The sequence below is a fragment of the Balaenoptera acutorostrata genome, chromosome 11 (genome assembly GCF_949987535.1).
Source record: "Balaenoptera acutorostrata chromosome 11, mBalAcu1.1, whole genome shotgun sequence".
In the NCBI taxonomy this organism is placed as follows: Eukaryota; Metazoa; Chordata; class Mammalia; order Artiodactyla; family Balaenopteridae; genus Balaenoptera; species Balaenoptera acutorostrata.
In genome coordinates, this window is record NC_080074.1 from 51,920,966 (window position 1) to 51,948,122 (window position 27,157).

General features: G+C 40.1%; 1 protein-coding gene across 1 annotated transcript in view; it reads right to left on the reverse strand.

Annotated features, from left to right (window-relative positions):
- IRAK3 (interleukin 1 receptor associated kinase 3) overlaps positions 1 to 27,157 on the reverse strand; it is a 54,908-nt gene that overhangs the window by 13,720 nt on the left and 14,031 nt on the right. Inside the window, exons 2-8 of the mRNA XM_057557204.1 lie at positions 24,088 to 24,270; positions 19,068 to 19,132; positions 18,390 to 18,444; positions 16,992 to 17,143; positions 12,975 to 13,039; positions 8,787 to 8,901; positions 7,998 to 8,116 (exon numbers count right to left, since the gene is read on the reverse strand). Of these exons, the coding sequence (XP_057413187.1) occupies positions 7,998 to 8,116; positions 8,787 to 8,901; positions 12,975 to 13,039; positions 16,992 to 17,143; positions 18,390 to 18,444; positions 19,068 to 19,132; positions 24,088 to 24,270 (754 nt within the window). The remainder of the gene's footprint in view (positions 1 to 7,997; positions 8,117 to 8,786; positions 8,902 to 12,974; positions 13,040 to 16,991; positions 17,144 to 18,389; positions 18,445 to 19,067; positions 19,133 to 24,087; positions 24,271 to 27,157) is intronic.

Below are 27,157 nucleotides of genomic sequence, written 5' to 3' on the forward strand. Positions count from 1 at the left end.
TATAACGTTCTCTTTGCAGAGTTCAAATTACTAAGACATTTTGGGGGTAACTAAACCAGCAGACTTCTTGAAAATACCTCTGAAATGTGGTCTCGGCTTCATCCTTGGTGTTCTGCAGCTGTGTCCTTGACAGCGTCTTCCTTCAAAGACCATTTACTCTCTCTCTCTCTGCTTGCACAAGGCGAAGATTCCGAATGCAGACCACCAGGCCTAATCTCCCCCCCAAAGTCGGCCGCCTGCTGCCGTTTTCACTAGGAGTCCAAGGTCAACGTTTCCAAATTTGCACGTACTAATTATGTTCTCCTCTCCTGTCCCATTTCCCTGCCTCTGCTGATGAAGCCGACATGCTCCCGGGAGTCCCGGCTAGAAAGGCTTAATTACCTAATAAGAGCATGACTGTTGGACCCACACAAGCGTGGAACCCACCTCCTCATCTCCATCTACAGACACGTGACTGAGGCAGGTTACTAACCTCTGTTAAGTCTCAGCTTTCTCCTCTGTCAAACCAACGATAAGACCAAACGATGCGTAAACTCAGTCCCCTGGCTTTCACTGAGCTCCCTAATACGTCTGCAGCCTACCAGCCACGCTGAAGGTACTAACACTTACCAGTGCAGTCAGCATAGACTGGGCTTACTGCTGTCTGGGGGCCTTCTTTATGCTGCTCGCCTTACGTGCAAAGTACTCCCTCCCACTTACTGTCATCCAAATCCTCTGTGCAGCTTGATTCACTTCCTCCATGGAATTTCCACTCCACGGCTCTGAATTCCAGCAGCCCTCCTTTCTCCAAGTTCCTACTGTACAGCCTGCACTCTTCAATTTGGCACTCCCTCAGAGACCAGCTTCTGCTGTTTACAGAAGCATAATGCTGAATCTATAGAAGATACCAAGTAAACATCTGATCATATAATCAGTTTGTAAATTAAGAGAATTTGAAACCGTAAGCAGCCTTAGACCACTGGGCGTATGGCAGATATGTGTTCTTGGCAGACATCACTAACTGAGTTCAGAGCCACCCATCCCAGATTCCCTTTCAACAAGGCACATGGGAAGTCATTACCAACCAATCAAAGATGGAATGTGAGAAGAAACAGATTTGTCAGCGCTGCTAAAAGTATAACCACTTTTTTTCAGATGAGGTAAATGAGGCCCAGCTGGTTGAAATGACTCATTCTATGCAAAACAGCTTACACTAAAGCCTAGCCCTCCTATTTCCCTGTTCAGTGTTCTCTCGATTTACTATAGTTAACTGAAAGAAACATCTTTTGATTCAGCTATTCGTAAAAGATCAAGAAACTGTTGATTACAAGGCAGAAAGGAAATGAATTTTATCTCTTCTTCTCTTTAGTTGTATATAGATAATTCCGGGGCCAAAATAATGGCTAAGGGGTGAGTCACATTTTGGTGCAGCGCACAGGACGTTCTAATAATTAGAGCTGCACCCAAATAGAGGTCTAACAATGTGCTGTGCAGGGGTCCAAGGGCAGGTCAGATGAGATACTTGAGTCTCCATTAGGTGGGAGGAACTAAACTCATTGCCAAACCCTGGGCTGTGCTTCACAGAGATAATCTTATTTCATCCTCACAACCCTGGGAAGAAGTACAGTGGTTCTAGTTCCATATAAGGAGACTGAGCCTCAAGGAACTGAGTAATTTACCCATGATCACACTGCTGGAAAGTAGTAAAGCTGGCGTTTGTACTGAGACCTGGGAGACCCCAAAGGCCACACTCTTAGGCAGTGACAAGAGACAGGGGCAGCAATGAGATCACTGGGGTGGGTGCTGGGAAGGGGGAAGGACAGGGAAAAGACTGGGGAGGGGTGTTTCTGGAAAACGGGCATGTCAGAACTCTCCCTAACCTGCCCTAGGGTGAGCAGGTCTCTGGAGGTGCCTCCTGAAACATATCTGAGCTCATCCTCACTCGGAAGCTGATCAGGGGAAAGCCTGGCCAAGATCTAAGAAAATGTGGTGTCATGTCATTCTCCAGCCACAACCCCTAGATTTGTGAGTATAGGGCACAGTACAAAAACAAGCAGGTGAAATGGCACAGAATTTGAAAGCAAGAAGAGGTCCAACTCGAGATTATCCCACTTGGCTCTGATGTACAAGTGAGAAAACTGTGGCCTGAGAATGGGGGGCAGGGCCTGGACTTGAACCCAGACTTCCTGTGCTCTTTCCATGTCACCCCCATGACAGCATTTCGTGTTGCCCAGACAGAAGGTGCTGCTCACACTTTGGGCACCAGGCTGCTGAAGGATGACCTTACAATCTTCATTTTTTAAACTATTTTTAAAACGACGAAGGTGTGAGATTATCAAGCTTCTTTGCAGACAGAATTAATTACAGAGAATGAAAAGAAACTTTGGGATATCATTCAGCAACTAGAGACTCCTTGAAATTTCTGATTCCCTGATTTGAGATAGAAAGGTCTGATGCTAAGTTATTTTTTTTCTAATAAATTTTATTTTTATTATAAGAGTAGACATAATCCTTAAATAAGAATTTAGTATCAAGTAGAAGTAAAAAATAAGCCATTAAATGAAAAGCCATAGTCTCTCCATCTACTTAAAGCCTTATTGATATTTTGGTATGCTCCACTTTTAATCTTTTTTTTTTAATTCCTGAAGTTGTAGTTCTACAAGGTTATAATTGTGTGCTGTTTACTATTTCAATTTGGCTTTTTGCACTGTCACTTTATGTACACTGTATGTTATTTCATACTATTAAAAACAATATTTAATAATGTCAAATGATGTATGATAACTCTTCGGTGATTCATCAGTCTGAGGCCCAAGTGCAGAAAAGAAAATAAAGGTTTTCCATTTCTCACTTCAACAAAAACAGAGCCCTGACTTACCCACAGAAAAGGTCACTGTTTTAACACATTCTGAGATGTCCTTTTCTGAGCCAATTATCAGGGCTGTGCAATAAAATGACATCTCTTCAAGAAGCTGCCTTTCCTCGCAAAGAATTAGAAAATTACTATGATAAAGGCCGAATAGTAGGGATTTCAGACGTCCCTGAAAGCACAAGGCTGTACACAGTGGGACCAAGAATCGGGGAGGCCCAAGTTTAGAGCGAAGTAAAGGATTCATTTAAAAGAGATTCAGGAGGGTGATCTAGGTCAGCCAATTCACGTTTGGTCAAGACGGCAGGGGACTGAATGCCATTACCATCTGACAGATGTTCAGTGCCCTGAATGAAATGTGCTGGTCTCATTCCAGTTTCTAGAGAACAGGTGTGCACATCACCAAAGGAAAGGGGGAAAGTCTACTCTTATAGTGGGCACTAATTAACACCTTTGCTGGCAGGCTCAGCAGAAAGGCCAAGAGTTCAGTGGCTGTGGAGGGGGCTGATTTGCTCTGGAACAGACGGGGACACACGGATGAGCCCTTGTGAAACCACAATTCTCAAATCAATGCCCAGAGCCCCAGAATTCCACACCTTGACACATGACTGGGTGGGTGTAATCTATAGATGGTTATGTTTGAGCCCTTGAACCCTTTGGAAAAACCAGAAAGGCAACAATCAGCAGCAGCCCCTTCACCAACAAAAAATAAAATAATATACACTGCTAGCTGCATTTCCAGCTCAATCCTGCCTCTTTCATGAAATTCTACCTTTCTCTGATCAGATCTCTTTTGCTACTTGTATCAATATTACCTGTTGAGCACTCTGTGTTATTTAAGTGATTTTATAGCTCAGCACATCCAGACAAATACCTGGGATACTGGCCTGAAAGAAATAGCCTTCTTTTAAATTGTGAGACCACCTAAGAGACTTCAGAACCTTTCTGTTCCCACCTATACCCCAGAGAGAAGAAGCCTCAGAGTCCCTTGCAAGAGCCTAGCTTCTCAAACCCAGGTCCTCAGCCTAGGAAGCGTTCAAAGCTCCATCCAACCCTCTCCCCGCCATTTTCCTTATTTTTCTCCAGTCTTATCTTTCATTATTCTCCAATCTCATCCTCTCCTCTCCAATCAACCAACTTGTCTTTTTTTTTTTTTTAAAGTGTTTATTTATTTATTTATTTGGCTGTGCTGGGTCTTAGTTGCAGCATGCGGGATCTTTAGTTGCGGCATGTGGGATCTAGTTCCCTGACAAGGGATTGAACCCAGGCTCCCTGCAATGGGAGTGCGGAGTCTTGGCCACTGGACCACCAGGGAAGTCCCTCAACTAACTTGTCTTGACTTCATTATACACCCAGCATTTCTTTACTCTGTTCCCTTGAACAAATTATGCCTCCACCAGGAATATTCTCTTCCCTTCTTTCAACCAATCAACTGACAATGACCATCTCCTCAAAGATTTGGCTTGGAACTACCTAATTAGAATTAGCCTTCTCAGACCAACCACACATTAGGCATATTTAGTGTTGCACTATATATTTTCTGTGTTTTCACTATCTATCTGATCACCAGGTTGAAGCTTCAAGGTCAAGACTATGATCGTCAATGTCTTCCCCCCACTGTGGTCTAAGACAATGCTCTGCACACAGCAGATGTTCCATAAATATTTGTGAACTAAAATGAACGTGATTTGCAAAATGTTCAATAAACATGTGCTAACACAGAAATGATTTTTATTAAAAGAGAACTTAGTGGGGCTTCCCTGGTGGCGCAGTGGTTGAGAGTCTGCCCGCCAATGCAGGGGACACGGGTTCGAGCCCTGGTCTGGGAAGATCCCACATGCCGCGGAGCAATTAGGCCCGTGAGCCACAATTACTGAGCCTGCGCGTCTGGAGCCTGTGCTCCGCAACAAGAGAGGCCGCGATAGTGAGAGGCCCGCGCACTGCGATGAAGAGTGGCCCCCACTTGCCGCAACTAGAGAAAGCCCTCGCACAGAAACGAAGACCCAACACAGCCATAAATAAATAAATAAATAAATAATTTAAAAAAAAAAAAAAAAAAAGAGAACTTAGTTTGTAGCTCCACTTTTCAAACACAATAAATTGATGATAGAGGTAAGGGCTATGGACTGAATATTTGTGTCCCCCTAAATTCCTATGTTGAAATCCTAAGCCCCAATGTGATGGTATTAGGAGGTGGGGCCTCTGGGAGGTGATTAGGTCATAACGGCTCCCCTCGTGAATGGGATTAGTGCCCTCATAAAAGAGACCCCAGAGAGACCCCTCACACCTTCCACCAGAGAAAAGACGGCCATCTGTGAGCTCTCACGGGACACAGAATCGGCCAGTGCCATGATCTTGGATTTCCCAGCCTCCAGAACTATGAGAAATAAACGTGTACTGTTTATAAGCCACTCAATTTACAGTATTTCTGTTAGAGCAGCCCAAATGGACTGAGACAATAGGTAAAAGGGTGATAAGTAAAAAGGCTGACTGGCCAGAACACCTCTTAGCCTCCGCCGCTGCTACTCCTACCACTTCTTTTTTTTTTTTTAAACTTTGTTCTCATAGAATTTTTTTTTTAATTAGTTAATTTATTTATTTTTGGCTGTGTTGGGTCTTCATTTCTATGCGAGGGCTTTCTCTAGTTACGGCGAGCGGGGGCCACTCTTCATCGCGGTGCGCGGGCCTCTCACTATCGCGGCCTCTCTTGTTGCGGAGCACAGGCTCCAGACGCGCAGGCTCAGTAGTTGTGGCTCACGGGTTTAGTTGCTCCGCGGCATGTGGGATCTTCCCAGACCAGGGCGCGAACCCGTATCCTCTGCATTGGCAGGCGGATTCTCAACCACCGCGCCACCAGGGAAGCCCCTCCCACCACTTCTCGACCATTGTAACAGGAGCCACCACTTAGTGAGTGCATCCTCTTGGCCAAGCACCAGACAGACTTTCTGCCATTTAACCCTGAGGGGTAGAAGCTATTATTCTCTTATTAGCACTTTGCAGAGGAAAAAAACTGAGGCGTAGAGGAGTCAAGCAGTTGGCTCAGAATCGCATTTTAAAGCCAGCTTCTTAAACCAGATCTCTCTGATTTAAACAATTGTGGATGCTGAACTAAGAGGACAGGATGGCAAGAAGGTGGGGAGGAAAGTACAAGAAAAAGAAAATCATTTGGTCACATTTTGCAGAGCGCCATGCAGCCGACTTTTCCTCCCTAACTGTGGCGGCTGCCTTGGAGTGGCCCCATCCTTCCTTCACGACCCAGGGAGGCACTCGGTCCCCAACAGGGAGGCGTGGCTGCTGAGGGCTCCCAGCTGAGCCCCAGCCTGGCAACTGCTAGTGGGAGAAGGGAGCTGCCTCACCCCAATACAGCCCCACTCAGGGCTGGCTGGATGCAGGGATGCAAAAACCCAAGCACCTTGCCTCATCTGGGGATAGTTTCGAAGGGCCACCCCAACTTCAGCAGTCCCCGTGGCATCTGCCGAGGCCTCTACGTCCATATCCCAGCTCAGCTTCTCCAACTGCCCAATTCTGTCTTCCTCCTCCTTCCCTTACTTTTGTTATGCCCGAGAGCATTCTCAAAAAATTCCCCTGCAGGCAAATCTCTGCCTCTGAGCCTACTTCCTGGGAACTTGCCTGAAGACACTTGCCAATCATGAGAAAGCAGAAATCAGGGTCACAGCCTGTGCTCTGACCTAAAAGCAGGAGAGGCATGCTGGAGGGGCACATGCAAATCTCCCTGCCCAGTGTCAGCCGTGGGAAAGCCTTGTGACTCAGGCAGGGCCGGGATCCTGATGTTCCCTTTGCTCTGGTCGGTGGCCTTCCCTGTCCCCCTCTCCCATCAAGTACCAGAACCTCCACACTGCCTCCCTTCTCACCCCTCTTTCCTATCAAGCTCTGCTTTCAGGAAAGGAGGTGATGAATCAGTCAAACAAAAGGAAAATTTTTAAAATTAATGGATTACTTCATGGGATTAAAAATAAGTTCAAGCCCGCTTTAAACCAAAGAAAGAATATGTATAGCAAAATTCCAAGTATTTATTTATCTATCTACCCAGTTAGAACATATATTTAAGCACCTACAGTGCTGAGCTGGCTGAGAGCTGAGTGGAAGAGGGAGGTTCCGCTGACCGCCGAGACTTTCACTGTCCATCTCTGTCCCAGGCCCCACGAGGGCGCACAAATTTTACGCTGATTCCACTGGCAGTTGATGAACTGCCACACTGCAACCGGAGCAGATGCCTACGGGTTGTGTCCCCTCCACCCTACCCCCACCACTCCCCCAGGACAAAATAAAATCTAGAGTCTTTTTATATGAAATTCATTTCACCAGAAAAACAAAGTAAGCAATCAGTTCCTCTTCGGTTCAATTCGAAGGCACACTCAAAGCTTTTCCCAAGATACTAGGTGATGGTTCACAAGAGGCAGGGCCTTTTAAATTCAGTCTCCCCTGCTATTTAGCAAAGGTGTATTTATCTACTTTGAGACAGGTTCATGATGAAGGGCACACAGGAAAAATTCACAGCGGGGTTGGGGGGGGTTTGCTACAGGGTATACTCTTTGTCTGAATGATTCTTTACGTCTGCTGAAGAAGAAAAAGGATGGAAGATGTTGCTTCTAAATTTCTCACGTGTCTCAAAAATGAACACTGGGATTGCCGCTCAGCTTGTCACAGGTGAGTACCTACAGCTAGGAGGCAGTGGGCTCAGTGGCATGGCAGGAGGCTGGACACTCAAGGAGGAAGAATTTAAATTGCCGATCACTACTGTTATCTTGTCAGGAGTCCCTGTATAAGCCACTTAATCTTTCCTGAGACCTCAGTTTCTTTTTTTAAAAAAGTGAGATGAATACAGGTTCATTTCACAGTTTGCTGTGCAGTATAATTAATAAAATACACAAAACTGTCTATCCTACACTGTTCATTAATAATACCCGAAGATAATACAAACTCTCCGATTGGCAATATAAGTGCAGCCTTTAAAATTTGGTAGACACGTTTTCATTAAAAGGTAAGATTTTAAATACTTCAGTGAGATTTCTTAACACATACACATACACACCACGGAAACTACAGACAGAAAATAGGGTGAAGTCCGACTCGTCCATGATGATGAAAGGGGCCTTCAGCTGTAACCTACAGCTCTGGGATAATTTACCTTGATATACTGCCACAGATGACGGAGCACGGTTCTGTGTTGTGCAAGTACTGAACGGCTTTGGTTGTTCCTATTAATATACTGATTCGAATGTGCCAAGAGAGTGGGGCTGTGTCACCCTGAAAAGACAACAGTAGTTGGTTTGGTTGTATTTTCTGAGTAAAAACCTATAAACGCTAATGAGGAGGTGGGGAGAGGTGGTAAAGGAACATTGTAGTTTACCATAACCTATTTTTAATTCAAAATAGGTTTTCCTCTACTACCAACGCTGGTTCTAGGCCCCTTTATAGGCAATGGAAATACCCAATAAATTTAATGTTATCTTAATTGAAATATGGCTAATAAGATGTGTAAGAGTTCATTAAACAAGATTTTAAAATTATTGTGGCATCATAGTGTGGGTAATTGAGAATAATCTGTTTTTATTCTCATCTTAACTGAAATTTAACCAATTTGGAATCAGTTTTTAAACTTATCTTTCAGAAACATCACAAAAGAGAAACCATGGTATTTATTCAACCTCCTTCCTTCTCTTTAAGGTGTCTATCACTTTTATGTCTATCCTTTGTACTGAATGGTACTTTGTGTAAAGTTATGCAAATAAAAATTATCTGAGAAATAAGGGTAGTTGATGTAAACTCATTGGAGACATGGTATCAGTGAGGAGTAAGGACCCAGCAACTCTTCTGGCCACCATGTTGCACAAGACACAATAGCTCAGGTATTTCAGCAGCTGCCCCAGGGCTTTAGAGGGTCAGAGTATCAGGCAGAGTAATAGATATAACTTACCACACACTGTAATCTGTCAAAAAGTGATCCATTTCTCATATACGGATAAACCAGGCAAAACTTCTCACTCTCTGTAAAATATGCAGCCAACTCCAATATGTTTGGATGTTGGAACCTTGAAACAAAAGATTTTTTAAATCCATCAAACTGTTTATTCAAATAGGAAATGAATAACACTCTGTTTTGGGGGTGGCAGGGTGGGTTGGGGAATAGGTATAAAGCAGAATATAAATTTGGCCAAGAGAGAAGGAATTTCAATGGACACATGATACAGATTTGCCTTCCAAATTGGCCTAAAGTGTTCTGACAAATATTAGCCAATATCCAAATACAAGACAGACATTTTAAGAAAGTAAAGAGTTCTTGGGCTTCCCTGGTGGCGCAGTGGTTGGGAGTCTGCCTGCCAATGCAGGGGACGCGGGTTCGAGCCCTGGTCTGGGAAGATCCCACATGCAGCGGAGCGACTAGGCCCGTGAGCCACAATTACTGGGCCTGCGCGTCTGGAGCCTGTGCTCCGCAGCAAGAGAGGCCGCGATAGTGAGAGGCCCGCGCGCCGTGATGAAGGGTGGCCCCCGCTTGCCGCAACTAGAGAGAGCCCTCGCACAGAAACGAGGACCCAACACAGCCAAAAATAAATAAAATAAATAAATTTAAAAAAAAAAAAAAAAAAAGAAAGTAAAGAGTTCTTAAGATTTGGGGTTTTGGGAACTTTACAACAAATAGAAAACAATATTTGATATTAACTTATTTTTAGCAACATGAAACCCAATATAACTTATTTATTAAAGATAATACAACTGAAATTATCCATTTCATTGCTTTAGGTATACATGTGTAACTAAAATCACCAAAATAGAAGAGTTCGGAAGACTGTTTTCATTCATCCATTTACTGAATGCTACCATGTCAAGTGCTGTACTAGGCCCCAGTCACATAGTTAAGAGACATCCAATGCCTTCAGAAAGCTTGTATTGTTACCTAAAATCCATGTGACAAGTAAAGTTTGATGTTGAAAAACACATCACTGATTTTTAAATCCCAGAATTCTATGTCAGTATCGTATACATTTTTCAGGCTCCTTTTTAAAAAAAACTCTATTTCTTGAGGGCATGTGTCATCACTGTGAAAACCAATGGAACCCAGTAACAGCCATGAAATATAAAACATGTGAAATTCACCACACATACTGTGAACTCAGCTCAATTCAACAATTATTTATGGAACACCTCCTATGTCTTAGGCATGCCTGGCAATATTAAAATAAATAAAGCTATTTTTCCATAAATGGTGTTATATATAGTCCTATTATTCATTTCTTCAGTAGCAAAACTTACCTATAAAACACACGTGTGTGTGCGTATGTGTCTGTGTGTATGCATGCATATATACATATATATATATATATATATATCCCTTCTGAGTCCCTCTATTCCTTCTTCCTCAAGAAAGGCAATGTGTGGGTGTGTGTAAGTGTACATACATAAACACATAATACAGTCCCTTAAGTAGTTCCCTTAATATTAAAAAAAAAAACTCATCCTCAGGTCTCAGCTTAGATGTTACTTTTTCCAAGACACCTACTCTACCGCCCACCCCCCCTCCCCAAATTAGCATTTCCTCCTCCCTCAGTGCTCTGTACTTGCTTGTCTTATTATTTAACTTACTGAAATTGCCTGTTTGCTTGTGCACTTCTCTCCTAAACCCACTCCAGACAGTATGTTCTAAGAGGAGAAGCCTGCCTCTGACTTATTTACTAGTAAATGTCTGAGAAGAGGGAGATTGAGTATGATTCAGGAAATAAATTGGATCTTGTTAAAAAAAAAAAAAAAAGTAGGCTCTGCCTCAGTTTCCTCATCTGCAAAATGGGGATAACAGCAGGACTCACCTCACAGGACTGTTGTGAGGATTAAAGAATTAATACATGTGCAGTACGTGGTATAGGGCCTGAAACTAAAGAAATATTAGGAATATAAATGATAACGATGGCACACCAGGAATAGTCAATGTCACAGAGTTGTTAATTCTCTCTAAAGTAATACATAAACGCCTCAGCAGAATAAGTCCAAATGGATCAGATACATAAACGTAAAAAATGAAAATATAAAAGTACTTGGAAAAAATGGCATAATTATTTTATAACCTCTCAGTGGGGAAGGCCTTTTAAACTACAATATAAAACCCAGAATCCATAAGAGAAAGTATAGATTAAATTCAACTACATGGGGCTTCCCTGGTGGCGCAGTGGTTGAGAGTCTGCCTGCCAGTGCAGGGGACGCGGGTTCGAGCCCTGGTCTGGGAGGATCCCACATGCCGCGGAGCGACTGGGCCCGTGAGCCACAATTGCTGAGCCTGTGCGTCTGGAGCCTGTGCTCCACAGCGGGAGGGGCCGCGATAGTGAGAGGCCCGTGCACCGCGATGAGGAGTGGCCCCCACTTGCCACAACAAGAGAGAGCCCTCGCGCAGAAGCGGAGACCCAATGCAGCCATAAATTAATTAATTAATTAATTAATTTAAAAAAAAATTCAACTACATGAAAACTGTTTCCACATGGCAAAAACTAGAATAAGCAAAGACAAACGAAAATGTGGTAAAAAATTATTTGTATCTTGTAACATAAAAATAGGGCTAATTTTCTCTAATATATAAAATGCTCTTACAAACCATTAAGAAAAAACCCAACAGCCTAATAAAAAAATGGGCGAAAAACATTAACAGATATTTCATGGAAAAGGAAATATATCTCTTAATATGTGAAAGGATTCATTCATCATAGAAAAAGAAATTTAAACTACACTGAGAAACCACTTCCACTTAGCAGATCAGAAAAAACTAAAAGAATAAACGCTATGTTATCAAGAATACGGGGAAACAGGCACTCTAACATATGACTGGTATAAGTGTAAATTGGTATAGCTTCTACTGGAGGACAATTTGGTAACATGTAACACATACAACCATTTGACCCTATAATTTTATTTATGTGAAGCTTTCTTAGTTTTCTAAGCGATATTAAAACTTAGATAAGTTTTCCAACAGGTATGAAATAACATATATAAAAGGTTTCATGTTGTAGCATTTTTTTTTAAAGTAAAAGATTAGGAAAAATCTAAAAATCCATCAATAGGAAAACGGTTAATTACATTATAGCACGGCACACAGTGGAATACTAAAATAAGCAAAGTGAACAATGTATGCATGCTACCTCTTGTGTGAGAAGAGGAAAGTAAGAAAACAAAATACATATATGCTTACACATAAAATATCTCTGAAAAGATATACAGGAAACTGATAACTCTGTTGCCTTTGGGAAAATCAGCTGGGTGGTTGGATGAGAAGAGTGGAAGAAAATCTCTTGGCTTACGCTTTTGCCCTTTTGGAATTTTGAAGTGTCTGAACTTATTATTTATTCATAAGCAAAGAAATAAAGTTTAAACATAAAAACCTTATTACAATTTTTGTTTTAGTTTTTTGTTGACTAAATGATATATTAAGTGTTTATACTTAGCCTCTAACATTTTGAATTCTGGTCCTGGGTACAAACGGAGGAGGATTTAGGATAATACCTCCCTCCCCCCAATTCATGTATTGGTTTAGAAAACATCTGAAAAGAACATTTTCTGTTTGTAAAGGGTGATGACTGAACTCTATAGGGTTAGGGGTCTTCAGTGAGACAGGCTGCACAGCTGCAGATATGAATATATATGAAAATGAAGTCATTTTAGTTTGTCTCCAAGGACTTTCAGGCTCATGAATGAATTCCCAGAAAATAATGTGCACATCGAAAGCACTTGATTTCTTTGTCTAAAACTCTCTTCCAGAAGAGGTTTATATTGATGAAACAGTTTCTTCACTGGAATGTCTCTAAGAAAGGGGGGAAATGGTAAAATATATACAATTCTAATGTTCTAAGAATTAGTTTACATTCAGTCATGTTAGTCACACATGATTTAACCCATTTCCTTGTGACAGTTTCTTGTTAAAATATGTTCAAGTGAATTATGTAAATGGTCTATTTTAAAATGTATTCCAAGGAATATACTAAAGCAGATGTCAAAATTTTACCCAATGTTCTAACATCCAACCCACATTTATTAAATGCCAACCATGCCAAGCTCTGTGCTGTAGAATCAAAGATGAACAGAGATGAAAACCAGACACAAGTGGAGAAATCCAAAGCAATATACTCACAGCAGTAAAACTTCAAGCTCAGATAAAAACCTCTTCCATTGTTTCTTACACTGCATTTTTTTCCCCTAAATATCATACAGAAAAACAAGAAAAAAAATAAGGAAAGGATCTCTCAATTTCTGGGATTCTTACCTAGGGTCTATAGTCTCCCTTAAATTAGATACTTTATGGTATAAATGCATATGAACATTTTTCTGGGGAGAGGATCCTTAGCTCGCATTAGACTTTCAAAAATCCATTAACCCCAAAACAGATTTAGAACCACTGCTTTTGAATTAGAAGTTTTTCATGAAATGTATCATACTGCTATATTTTATATTCAAACCCTTTCACCATATTTTGTACACATTTACATGAATTCAAAAATATGTATTCAAAGAAAATCCCATGACAGAAACTCCCCATTTGATCTCAAAGAATCCTGGTTGTGATAGTTGTATTCTGATTAGAATTGATTTCAATAATTTGGCATTTATGACTTGGGTCATTTGGCTGTTGGTTCAAGTTTACCTTTGTACAAATTTTGCAAAAATGGGCCCGCTAGGAAAATGAAACATATAACTCCTTACTTCAAAGAAGATTCAGAAGCTAGCAGAGTGCCTGACATATGAATAAATTAATGAATTCAATAATATTGCATGGAGCACCTCCACTGTTCTTGATGGCTTCATACACCTGACATCGTTGCATGTCTCTGAATCTCAAATTCCTAACTTCTACCACGAAAGGGTTAAAGTAAGTGTGCTCCAGTTATCGTTTGCAAATTGCTAGACAGGGCAGAGTTCTTTTTTGTTTTTGTTTTTTAAAAAAATATTTATTTATTTATTTATTTATTTACTTTTTGGCTGCATTGGGTCTTCGTTGCTGTGCACAGGCTTTCTCTAGTTGCAGCGAGCAGGGGCTACTCTCCGTTGTGGTGCGTGGGCTTCTCATTGCAGTGGCTTCTCTTGTTGCGGAGCACAAGCTCTAGAGCACAGGCTCAGTAGCAGTGGTGCACGGGCTTAGTTGTTCCGCGGCGTGTGGGATCTTCCCGGACCAGGGCTCGAACCCATGTCCCCTGCATTGGCAGGCGGATTCTTAACCACTGTGCCACCAGGGAAGCCCCAGGGCAGAGTTTTTAGAGCTCTCTGTCCTCAGGAACAAAGGGAGAGAAATCCAACAGGAATCCTGGAAACTATTTTCCAAGTTAACCCAAGAAGTCAGAAACAATAAACTAGTCTAACAAATCATTTGCAAGGACCATATTATGAGAATTTACATTTTAAAAAACCACTGCCCTGGGAGCGAGTGGATTGGGTCTCAGGCCCACCTCTAACACTCATTATTTGTGACTTATTGTCACCAAACCTCCCTGGGGTCCTCGTTTTCTTAATCTGAAAAAGTGAAGGGGTTAGTTTTTGTGTTCATGCTACCCTAGCACTCTTGCTGCTCAAAGTGTGTTCTGTGCATGAAGAATACCAGCTTCTCTGGGAGCTGGTGGGAAATGCTGAGTCTCAGGTCCCTACCCAAACGTGCTGAATCAGAATCTGCACTGTAAGATCCCCAGGTGAACTGGATGCACTAATCTAACACACCTAAGTACAGTTCCCAGCCTCAGTCCCTCTAAGAAAGGTTAGTGAAACTAAGGTCTCAATGTTACAAAACTACATTTCTTGTAAAAAATGCTCTGTGGCTAAGCCTTCATTAAATTATCTCTTTTTTCCTGATGTGTATGTGTAGGACTTTGTACAATCTCTAGGTCTTGGGTAACTTTGTTACCTCCTGTCTTTTTACTAATACTGAATAGCAACTAAATTCATGAAGACAGCATATGTGCTTCATTCAATTCACCCAACAAACATTTATTGAGCAACTACTATAGGCCAGGCCCTGTAATAAGGCACTGGGATACAAAGATAAATAAAAGCTCCTTAAAGAAAACCATCCAGTCCACTGGGAGAGGCAGGTGAAGAAATCAATACCATGAGACAGTGGTATTTTGCTGCGACTATACAGAGGAGGGTCACCAAAACCATCCTGGAGGGGTTGGAAGCAATCAAGGAAATGATCATTGTCTTCGGGACAGAAAGGGCAAAGACATCCCATTCTGAAGCCAGACCCCTGGAAAGAACACTCCCAAGAGGGAGTGTGAGTTGGTGGCAGCTGCAGAGAGAAGAGGAAAGTAGACGCATGGAGTCTTTGGGGAGGTGGCCCTGGGGCTCAACCAGAAGAGAATGTACAAATGAGGCCAGGGACACACTGGCCCTAAGAAGCAGGCTTCAGTTAGGACACCTCTAGAGTAACCACATTCTTTTTGTTGAATGGTTGTAACAACAGATTGTTTCATTTCTTCATTAGACATTCATCTTCTCAGGAATCTTGAGATGTCTATACAGAATTAGTGGGGCAAATGCAATTTGGGGAAATGGACAAATTGGGTTAATAATTTTTTTAAAAAGGCCCTGTAATCTAAGCTGCAAAACTGGAACCACCTCAGATCCCTCCTTCTCCCCTATTTCCCCAGCCCTGTTTAACAGATCACCAGATTTGCTCCATTTCACCTCATCTTTCAGACACAGTACCCTCCCTTGCCATCCCCACTGCCTCTGCCCTGGCTTAGAGCGGTTACCAATGCTGGTCACACATCTGAACCACCTGGGAACGCCTACCACCACCACTACTCTGACCCAACCAGATGCTGCAGAGCTCAGTTTCTAAAACGCTTCCTGGGTGATTCTAATATTAAACGGGAGAATACAGGTTTCAGCCCTATCCACTTCAGTTTACACATCTGAAATATCCCTCTGCCAGGTCTTTCTACCTCTAGTCTAATTCCTGCCGTCTTTCCTCCAGTGCCCCTGCCAACTTCCAGCCCATCATCTGACCGGTAATCAAAGTGATAACTTCAAAACACAAATCTCGTCCTTTCACTCTCCTACTTAGAAACCATCCACAGACTTCACCTATCTTTCCAGTATCATCTGATGTCACTGCGTTCCCACCCTCTCACACTAAACTCTACTCCACCAAACGAGCTGGTCTTCGTGAGTAAGACACAGGCTTTCATGCATGCGCCTCTAGGCCTGGGCACCTGCTATCTCTTCCATCTAGAAAGTACTTCCCTCTCTGCCTGGCAAAATTCTCCTTATCCTTCAAAATCCAGTTGAAAGGTCACTTCCTTTCAACCACTTTTCCATTTGTTTACTGAGGAAATGTTTATTGCGTGGTTACTCTTGTGCCAGCCCCTCCTCTGCCTATCTTCTATGTGCTCCCATGACCTTTGGGGCAAATCTCTGCTAAAGTACTTATCACACTGCAATTTAATCTTTTCTTTACCTGTTTTCCCCATAAGACTGGGAACTCTTGGAGAATGTAACTATGCTTTATTCATCTCCACCCAACATGCAGCCCATAAAAGAAGTTCAGTAAATGTTTATTGGCTGTTGACCAATAATGAAGAACAGCTCTTTGGGTATGCGTGTGCAGACCTATCTCCTCCTGACTCCTGAGTCGGACCCCCAATAGCCTTTCTGCTTCCCTGGCTGTACTCAGCTGTATTCTAACCTGCTCTGATCATTGCTGTGCTGCTCCTACCAAAGCCTCCTCTTTCCCCCCTCTCCTGAACTGTGATTGAAGACGATTTATAAAGTAGCACCAAATATCAGTCTGTGGCTTAGCGTGTGAAGCTGCCTGGAGAGGGCGCTGCCCATCCTAGAAAGCCAGGAAAACTGGAGCAGACCAGCACAATCCGACCATCTTAAGCAAAGTCCCAATGGTCCTAACAACGCTTTTCAGAAAAGTCTTTCTCAGGCCATACATCTGGGGAGGGGAAGGATTTAACTTCCACATTCCTGCAAGACAGGCATTCATTTCTCAGTCATTTCTCCAGTCACCAGAGGTCATATATCTTATTTCCATTTATGAAATTTTATTTTCAAGTACACCTCCTTTCAATGTTGATGAAAAATGACACATTTTAAGGTGAAATATGAGCCAATAAATGGAAGGAATATCCTGTGATAGTAATTCTTTCCATACCTGTTTAAATAATTTAATGGCATATGTTCGGTTTTGGATTTCCACTCTGTATACCTCAAAAATTTCCCCTTCTCCGATTAAAAAGTCTTTGTGGAAATTTTTGGTTCCTTCTATGATGTTGTGAAAGCTGATGGAGGATTTAAACAATATTCCTTAGGAAGGAAAGTAGGGAGAAGATAAGTTACTTTTTCTCTTTTTAAGAATCAACCATCATTATAAAGAACCAAGACTTCCCTATTAGAAACAAATCAGAGCCCAGTGAAAAGTCAACAGAGAAAGGCCCAGGAGCAAAAATTGAAGCCCACCATGTGCTCTCTGTACATTTACTTGGGCCTGGCTCCCACCATCCCACAGAGCAAATGGCTTTTTAGATATTCACACAAAAGCACTGTGATTCTATCACCTTTCCAAAGAGATCAGCCAGACAACTTACTTGGGGAAACTTTTCCAAGACTGTTTCCCTGCAATTAGATCAACAGATTGCTGTTGACCCACTATGAACCTAAAACCAGTAAAAAAAAATTATAGAAGTGGAAATTTTGATATAACTAAATAATATTCTCTAAGCATGACTGGTAGAAACGTTTTTCATACGCCAAATCCTCTAAATGGCTAACTAACTTGCTCAGAGTAAATTAGGAAGATGCTTCAGCTTTTTAAAAAAAATCATCTAAAGCAGAGATTGGGAGGAAACATTTCAAAGGTAATCAAATACAAATTCAAAGGGAAAAGCCTGGCTAAATCCTTCAGAGACCAATTTTGGCTATATTTACACACTTAGTCTGTTTGATTTAAACCTTTTTTGCTCAACATTAAAGGACCACAACCTTATCTAACTATTCTAATTCTCTTTTGAACCAAAGAAGCATCGGATCTAGTGGCAAAGATTAGGCAAGGCAGCCTTAAATAGCCACTAAAGTTTATCAGAATGATTCCCAGATAGAAGTAAATTATTCTCCCTGCTGATAAAGTAGGAAAGTTGGTGTGGAAAATAACTGATTTTCATAGTGACCTTCAGCACTGCTCTACAATCACCTCTAAAGATTTCTCTGTAAGTGCTATGAAAATTTCTAAAACTGTATAAAACCCAACATAATTTTTAAATGTCTTCCTATGACACATAAAAATAGCAAACGTCATGAAATTCTCCTGAGACCACAATTATGCTCTTTACTGGCCAATGAATTTTTAATATAACTAAATAATATATCACCCATCAGAACTATGTGTCAGACAAGATTGAGAATATTTTGATATCTATGAAAAATTTATCCTGAATCTGCATATTAATGAATAGTTATTATGTTTATTGGATCTTTCTAAATTTCACTTAAAAGAATTCATGAATTCACTTAGAGGAAAACATGATTTAAAGAAAAGTTGTTTTGTTTTTCTTACCTTTTTCATCATGTTCAGGAATAAGAACATTATCCACTGTGACACTAGCTGTTTCCTAAGAGAAGAAATACGTATTAAAGTATAATTCAATTTCATAAAGTCTAGAAAGAACAGAACCTCAACAGAAATCCAAAGCTCCCCCTGGGACTGTACAGTGCAACAGGGTGGAATCTAATTTAGAAGAAAGCTAGTAGAATGCAAAGTTATTTTATTTTATTCAATAGTATTCACTGCTATATATATTTAAGGCTTCCACACCAACGGTAAAAACTCAAGTATCAAAGTCATAGTTGTAGTCAACTTTAAATGACTTCTATTGCTGTAAAAATGATCACCGCTAATTTGCTTTAATAAAAACTAACAGTAACATGCAAAACACTAGAACAGGAAAACTAAAAGCTGAGTTAAGACAAATGCGTAACTTACAGTACTCTTAAAAGTTCTAAGACTCATCTCTGACGGATCACTGAGAGGACAAAGCTCTTAACGCTTCAAACATTTACAATCTCCAATTTCCTGAATCCCCAAATAAATGAACAAGAATGAGAGCTAAAGCTCTCCTGACTTTAAAAAAGTACCTGCAAATACAGCATTTTTCTGCCTGATAACTTCATTCCTTACGCTCAATTATATATGCAACAGGGTTCAAGGGTCATTCTCCATGCGCACACACTCTACCTTGGATAACATGATCGGAAATCCTTTTCCCTGATGACTCGGCTCTGAAGGATTCAAGGCTGCTCCTGAAAGAGAAATAAGGGAAGCTAGATCCAAAAAATGTTATGTCCTTAACAAACTTTTTTTTTCTTTCTTACACTGCGAAAATAAATACCTTGCTAGTAAGGTTCATTTCTAAAGCTCAGTTTCATTCCCATTGAATGGTTACAAATTTCCATATGTGAAAGAGCTTTCTAATGATACAAACATACCTTTGTTCACTTAAAACATGAGCACCTATCTTTTTTTCTTATTTGTTTGTTTATATTTTGTTTTTTTAATCTTTGGCCGTGAGGCGCGGCACGCAGAATCTTAGTTGCCTGACCAGGGATCAAACCCGTGCCCCCTGCAGTGGAAGCTCGGAGTCTTAACCACTGGACCGCCAGTGAAGTCCATGAGCACCTATCTTAAATTATTGTTAGACATCATTAAAAATATTAAAGTATGAAGGAGAGAATTGACAGGAAAAAAGCAATGTTGTTATCAGTTTTTTGTACATGTATTTAAAATTTTTACCATTATGGGATTATATCTCTCTCGCTTAGTTCACTTTTTATCCCATCTTGTGCCACAAGGTATTAGAGGGGTGAGTGAGTGTGAGTGTGAGTGTGTGTGTGTGTGTGTGCGCACGCGCATGCAATCACAAATGCCCACAAATGCTGCCCAATTGAAGACTATTACTTCTGTCTGTTATGGTTCTGTCTGAACTAAGGAAGTCTATGTAGCTTCCTACAATAAATTAAAACTGCAATATTTTGCTGTTACTTCTGACATTTTGATTCAGACTTCAGAGGAGTTTTATTTCATCTTCTAGTTTTTCTTAGATTGTATTCTAATGTTTCCTAGATTATTTTGCTTAGAAGACTAGCAACAAAATACAATCAATTAATAATAAGCCTCCTTGAACAAAACTATAAATCAATTAGACCGAACAGACATCTATAGAACATTCCATCCAAAACAGAAGAATATACTCATACTTTGCAAGTGTACGTTGAACATTCTCCAGAACAGATCACATGTTAGGCAATAAAATGAGCCTCAATAAATTTGGAAGGATGAAATCATACAAAGCATATTCTCTGACTACATGGAATTAAAGTAGAAATCAAGGGCTTCCCTGGTGGCACAGTGGTTAAGAATCTGCCTGCTAATGCAGGTGACATGGGTTCGAGCCCTGGTCTGGGAGGATCCCACATGCCACGGAGCAACTAAGCCCGTGCACCAAAACTACTGAGCCCGTGTGCCACAACTACTGAGCCCACGTGCCACAACTACTGAGCTCACGCACCTAGAGCCCATGCTCCGCAACAAGAGAAGCCACCACAATAAGAAGCCCGCGCACCGCAATGAAGAGAAGCCCCCACTCGCTGCAACTACAGAAAGCCCGCATGCAGCAATGAAGACCCAATGCAGCCAAAAAATAAATAAAAATAAATACATTTTTAAAAAAATGCAAAAAAAAATAAAGTAGAAATCAATAACAAAAGGAAATTTTTTGGGGAAATTGACAAATACATGAAAATTAAACACCAAACTCGTAAATAACCAACGAGTCAAAGACCAAATCACAAGGGAAATTAGAAAATACTTTGTGATGAATGAAAACAAAAACACAACGTGCCAAAACATATGGCATGCAGCAAAAGCAGCGCTTAAAGGGAAATTTATTGCTGTTAATGCCCACCTTTAAAAAGAAGAAAAATATCAAATAAATAGCCTAAACATTTGCCTTGAGGAACGAAAAAAGAAGAAACAACTAAACCACAGGAAGCAGAAGGAAGGAAGAATTAAGACTGGAGTGGAAATAAATGAAACAGAAGAACAGAATAGAAAATCAGAAGAGAAAAATCAATGAAACTGAAGCTGGTTCTTTGAAAATATAAACAAAGTTGACAATCTTTTAGTTAGACTAACCAAGAAAGAAAGAAGACTCAAATTACTAAAATTAAGAACAAAAGACATAACTACTGACCTTACAGAAATAAAAAGAATTATAAGGGAATACTGTGAACAACTATTTGTCAAAAAACTAGATAAATGATATGGACAGATTCCTAGAAAGACACAAACTACCAAAACTAATTCAAGAAGAAATAAACAATCTGAATGGGTCTGTAACAAGGGAAGAGATTTAATTAATATTTTAAGACTTCCCATAAAGAAAAGCCCAGGCCCAAATGGCTTCACAGGTAAATTTTATCAAACATTTAAAGAAGATTTAAGACCAGTTCTTCACACATTCTTCCAAAATAGAAAAGGAGGAAGCAACTCCCAAATCTTTCTTTGAGGCCAATATTATCCTAATATCAATGCCACACAAAACAGCACAAGAAAACTACAGGCCTATATCCCTTATGAATATAGATGCAAAAATCCTCACCAAAATACTAAATCCAGAAACATATAAGAAAGATGAGATACCATGACCAAGTGGGATTCATCCCAGGAATCCAAGGTTAGCTTAATATCTGAAAATATACCACATTAATAAAATGAACAAAACTCATAAAATCCAATAATCTATCATGATGAAGCTCTAGGGAGAGGAAAAAATTTCCTTAATTTGTTAAAGGGCATCTGTGAAAAACTTACGGTGAACATCATACATAACGGTGAAAGACTGAATGTTTTCCCCTTAGATGAGGAACAAGAAAAGAATGTCTTGGTCTTGCCACTTCTATTCAACATTATACTAGAGGTTCCAGTGAGGGCAATTAGGCAAGAAATAACAAACATCCTGAATAAGGTATTGTTGTGTACAACAAAATTTGAAGTTTTGGGGCTGCAAGGGCACTAAAAGCCATTGTCCTTTTGCTGCACATAAAAAGACGATACTTCACTGTCATATAAAGTGGAAAATTCAAAATGGCTTGACTAAGGTGATTAAGGTGAAACCATCCCACCAAATGGAACAATTTTAAGGAAAGCTAGGCAAAAGTAGATTATTTAGATAAGTGATAACTCTGTTCATGGTAGCAACAAAGACTAAATCTTTATGCATTTCAATTAGGAGCTCCAACTCCTGACTTCAGTGAGTTGCTGTCATAGGAAACACCTGTGCAGCAGGTTACATTTAAATGTTTCCAATGAATCATCATGTGGCTGCTTTCAACAAGCTATACAATTAATGTTTTTAAGATCATAATTCAAAGCATTAATTCAATAAGCTGCAAATAAATAATGCTATTTTTCTTAGCAAAGGATTCAGAACAAAGGACTATCCTCCTTTTCATCTCAGATGTATCTTTCTCGTGGTATTAGGGCAGTAAATAATTGCCTTTCCACAAATCAACTAATCCCACATTGTAAAAAATAAATTAATTTTCCATGTGCAACAGACTAGGAGTCAACCAAGGATGTGGAATTTTTGTCCATATAATTCCCCGCTGCATAAATAAACAACATAGAGTGTGAAAAGACACCCTGAAATCTATTCCAGAACACTGAAGTATAAAATATACCCGTGTCCTATCAAATTGGTGTGAGTTTATACTGTGAACAAGTCACGTGGGTGGTTTCAGTGGCTGGAAAAGGCTCAGATAATGAAAAGGCATTACATTTACAGCTCCCAGAGCCTCACTGCATTTTACCTGATCAGTCAGCTTCAGAGTGAAGCATTCTGCTGTATAAAACTAAGTGAAGGGACTTCCCTGGTGGTCCAGTGAGTAAGAATCTGCACTCCCAATGCAGGGGGCTGGGGTTCGATCCCTGGTTGGGGAACTAGATCCTGCATACATGCTGCAACTAAGAGTCCGAATGCTGCAACTAAGAAGTCCACATGCCACAACTAAAGAGCCACATGCTGCAGTGAAGAACCTGTGTGCTGCAACTAAGACCCGGCGTGGCCAAAATAAATAAATAAATAAACGTTAAGAAAAAAAAATCCTAAGTGAAGAAATAGTGTGCAACAGAAAAAAGGGATTAGCCAAGTTATACAGATAATATCATGGTGGAAGCCTATTGGGAACTGTCTAATACCTTCTTAATGTGAAAAACCTATAAAATAAAAGTCATTCTGAAGCTACAGTTCTCTGGTACAAACCTCTTGGGATTTCTTCTTGTGTGTGCAAAGCTTCTTTAGGTCATGAGGCAGTGGCTTGAGTGGACAAAATATATTATTAAAGAGCATGTGTGCAAATACACAGAACTAAAAATATGCCTGGATGAAAAAGCCAAAGAATAAGGCTGCTGATTTAAAGGAGTTTCCAACCTAAGAGCCCTGAATCTATAACATAAGACCTAAGATCACTCAAGATCATTCTTGTTGAAGTCAATGAATCTAAAGTGGAATAAACAGAACAGGTGACATTGGGAGATTATTTTATTGACAAAGAATGAACAGAGAAAACTTCATGAGCTTTACTTATCAGGTTACTATAAATGTAATGCATGACACAGCATCAGAAAGAGAAGACAAAGACAGGAAAGATTCAAGCCACTGTGAAATGGACAGTAAACAGGTTAGAAGTGAGAAAGCCACGGCATAAAAACAGCAGTGAAGATAATAGAGAAATCCCAGGGTTATTTTGGAGGTATCACCTGCACTAAAATACAGGGGGGAAACCCAATTATTTTTAACTTCTAATCATATGGTAGAACAAATTATAGCATTATTTGTATTTTACTCATATTGTGGTCATGTTTATGACTCAGAGATTGAGAGTTTTGGACAGAGAGCTGATTCTCTTAACTAAGTGAGAATGAAACATTTTAAGAAGTGTAGCTTGTAAATAAATATTTTTTAAAAACCAAATTATAAAGTGGTAGAAGGGAATGTGCTGTATAAGTTAGGCAATAAGAAAAGAAAGTGTCAGACACAAAAATGTGAAGTTGCAAACCCCGCTTCAGATAAAAGTCACAGGTAAGGAATCACTGACATACAGCATGACCAGTCAATGTCTTAGATAAAATACAATATTTACAAGTCACAATTCATATAAAATTGAGTAAGAGCCACATCGTTAGAATCAATGCTTACCATAAGTTGCAATTAAATGGATAGCTCGATGATGCCCCATCTCCTGGAGAATCTGTAAAAGGTCACCGATAGTCTTGTTTTTCTGTGCCCAGGACCAAAGTAATTCTCTTGTTCCACTTTTACCCTGGTCTACGTATTTTTCAATGTGACGAACATCCAGCCAGCTGCTTGAAAGTCGCTCCGCTGTGGCAATTGTAATAGGAAGAACCAACGAATAGTTTACTTTTATTGGAATCCCTGTTTTTTTGTGTGTACCTTATATGTTCTGTTGCATTTTATTTATATTTTTATTTTGAACTAATTTTAGCATGTATTTCTCACCCAACTTCCCCTAATGTTAACATCTTATGTAACCAGGGTACAAAGATCAGACCCAGAGATTACTAAACTGAAGACCTTATTCTAATTTCACCTGTTTTTCTACTGATGTCTTTTTTGTTCTAAGAGCCTATCCAATTTCTCACATTGCAATTACTTGTTCCTTCTCCTTAATCTCCACTAATCTGATGTTCCTCAGTTTTTCCTTATCTTTAAGGACAGTGAAATGCTGTTGTATCCTTCTCAGTGCATAATATCAAGAGGTTCATGATGTCCATGTCTTATCACTGGTGATGTTAACCTTGATCCCTTGGTTAAGGTGATGTCTGCAGGTTTCTCCACTATAAAATTATTATTATTTTTAACTAATAACTATATTGGGGGAGATACTCTGAGACTATGGAAACATCCTGCTTCTCAGATTTTGCCTAAAAATATTTGCATCTATCTATGGTTCTTGTTTACCATAATTATTACTGTGGGGTTTGCTTAATGGTATTTTTCAATTTTCCCTTTTTCCTTCTATGTTCATTAACTGCAATTCTTCTGTAAGAGAGTATTATCTCTTCTTGCCCATTTATTTAAGCAATTAATTTATTTATATCAGTGTGGACTCATGGATATTTATTTTACTCTACAGGTTAAAATCCAATACTACCATTATTTATTTTGTGGCTAAAATTGCTCCAGCTTTGTCCATTCAGGCTGCTCCTGTATTCTTTTGACAAGCCCTATCATTTTGGGAACACTTTCTTATTTTTCTGGCTATACAAGATGCTCTAGGCTCATTTTGTATTTCCCCTGCCCCAGCCCTTGATATAATTACTTTTCCAAGGAGTCCTGATTCCTTTTATTGGATAATGGTGTTTAAAAAGCAAGAACTTAGATGCTATATGTGCTCACTGCTGCCAGGTCCTTCAAGCAGACAGAGGTAGGAAATACATGTATGTGCTCTCACCCATGCATCTGTATTTCTGTCTGTACACACATTAAAAACCACGATTTTTAACTGGTGCCTCTGATCCAAGTCAATACCATATGGCACATTTTAGACCTTTCTCACTTATATAACTTCATTCTCACACAGTAAGAAACTTTGCTCTCATTATCCACAATATATTTGCTTGTTTGTTCAGTTCTACTACGTACATGAAGTACTTTCAGAATGGCTAACCCATAGCCCTGTGAGGAACACATTAACTAATCAAATTACAGCATCTGTGCACACTTGTTTTTGGTCCTCAGCCTAAGGGTATTCTGGGAAGAGCCTGTTTTCCAAGGTTACTTAGGTTAGTTCTTTTCTTTCTCATTCTCTTCAGTGTGGTTACTCATTGATAATATAGTTAGGTTCATTTGTTGAAGCTTTTATGAAATGCTGTTTAAAATTTTTGTTCTGCGTAAAATCGAGAGCTAGTGGGAAGCAGCCGCATAGCACAGGGAGGTCAGCATGGTGCTTTGTGACCACCTAGAGGGGTGGGATAGGGAGGGTGGGAGGGAGGGAGATGCAAGAGGGAGGGGATATGGGGATATATGTATATGTATAACTGATTCACTTTGTTATAAAGCAGAAACTAACACACCATTGTAAAGCAATTATACTCCAATAAAGATGTTAAAAAAAATTTTTTTTTGTTCTAGACTATCTTTGCTGAATATTTTTGAGCAATTAAATTATTATCTGGGTAGGGTCAGGGAAATGTTCTACTGGGATAACAGGATTTTAATTACTCGAAAACAGTGTATATGACTTATTTAGGGTCCTGTATAAATATCTTAAAGCTGTACTGAAAGTATATGACTTTTTAAACAATTTTTATTGGAGTATAGTTGATTTAGTATATGACTTTTTATGGTACCCTGAGATAATAGGATTCTTCAGGTAAAAAATTACACGGCCTTTCTGCATAACTCCCAAATTTTAAAGTGTATTTTAAGGCAAAGGAGAAAGAAATCAAGCAAAGGACAGATGGAAAGAATAGCTTTCTTGTCCCGGGGACAGTACTCCTGGATTAGTCCAGCCATCCTGAGTACTGAAATTAGCAATGTGTTTTAGGGCTGGTGATGGTGATGGCAGCATCCCCTCATCCCTTTATCCTCCAGAGTCTTAAAAATTCAGGCAGCCAGATACAGATCTATAGATAAAATCCAACTGTCACCTGAGAGTGGTTGTGGGGGCCTGCAACACATCACTGTCACTGGCTGTGGGAATCGGCCCCTCTCCCTCCGCCACACACAAATACGGAAGCTGCCCTCCAAGAGGAATCAAGGTAACCTCATGGAAGGGCTCACTTCTCCAACAATGATGTTGTCCAAAGGCTGATGTCCTTTTATAAGATGAACAGGTTCTCAGCTCTGAGAAGAGCAATAAGCCCTAGGGAACTATCTTTTGTTCAGTCTGTTTCAAACTCCACAGGTTTTAAAAATTTCTTAAGGAACTACTACACCAGTTACAGTCTTTGAACTAAGACATCAGAAAGGCAAATGTCTTCTGTTTAATATGGCATCCCTTGTCCCCATATTTTCAGTCCTACAAGGGTTTGCTGGACTATTCAATTTCCTTCAGTTTTATGTTCCTGCTGAGACTGTAAGTAAATCCTAAAAGTTGAAAGAGATCACAATATGATACCATTATTGCCCCTATTTCGGAGCAAAAAAATGGACTTGGTAGACATTGTTAGTGCCCACCACTATTTCTAGTCCTCTACCCAATCAGAGAGGATGGTATTTTCTTGCTCTAGGTTGGTCATGCCTA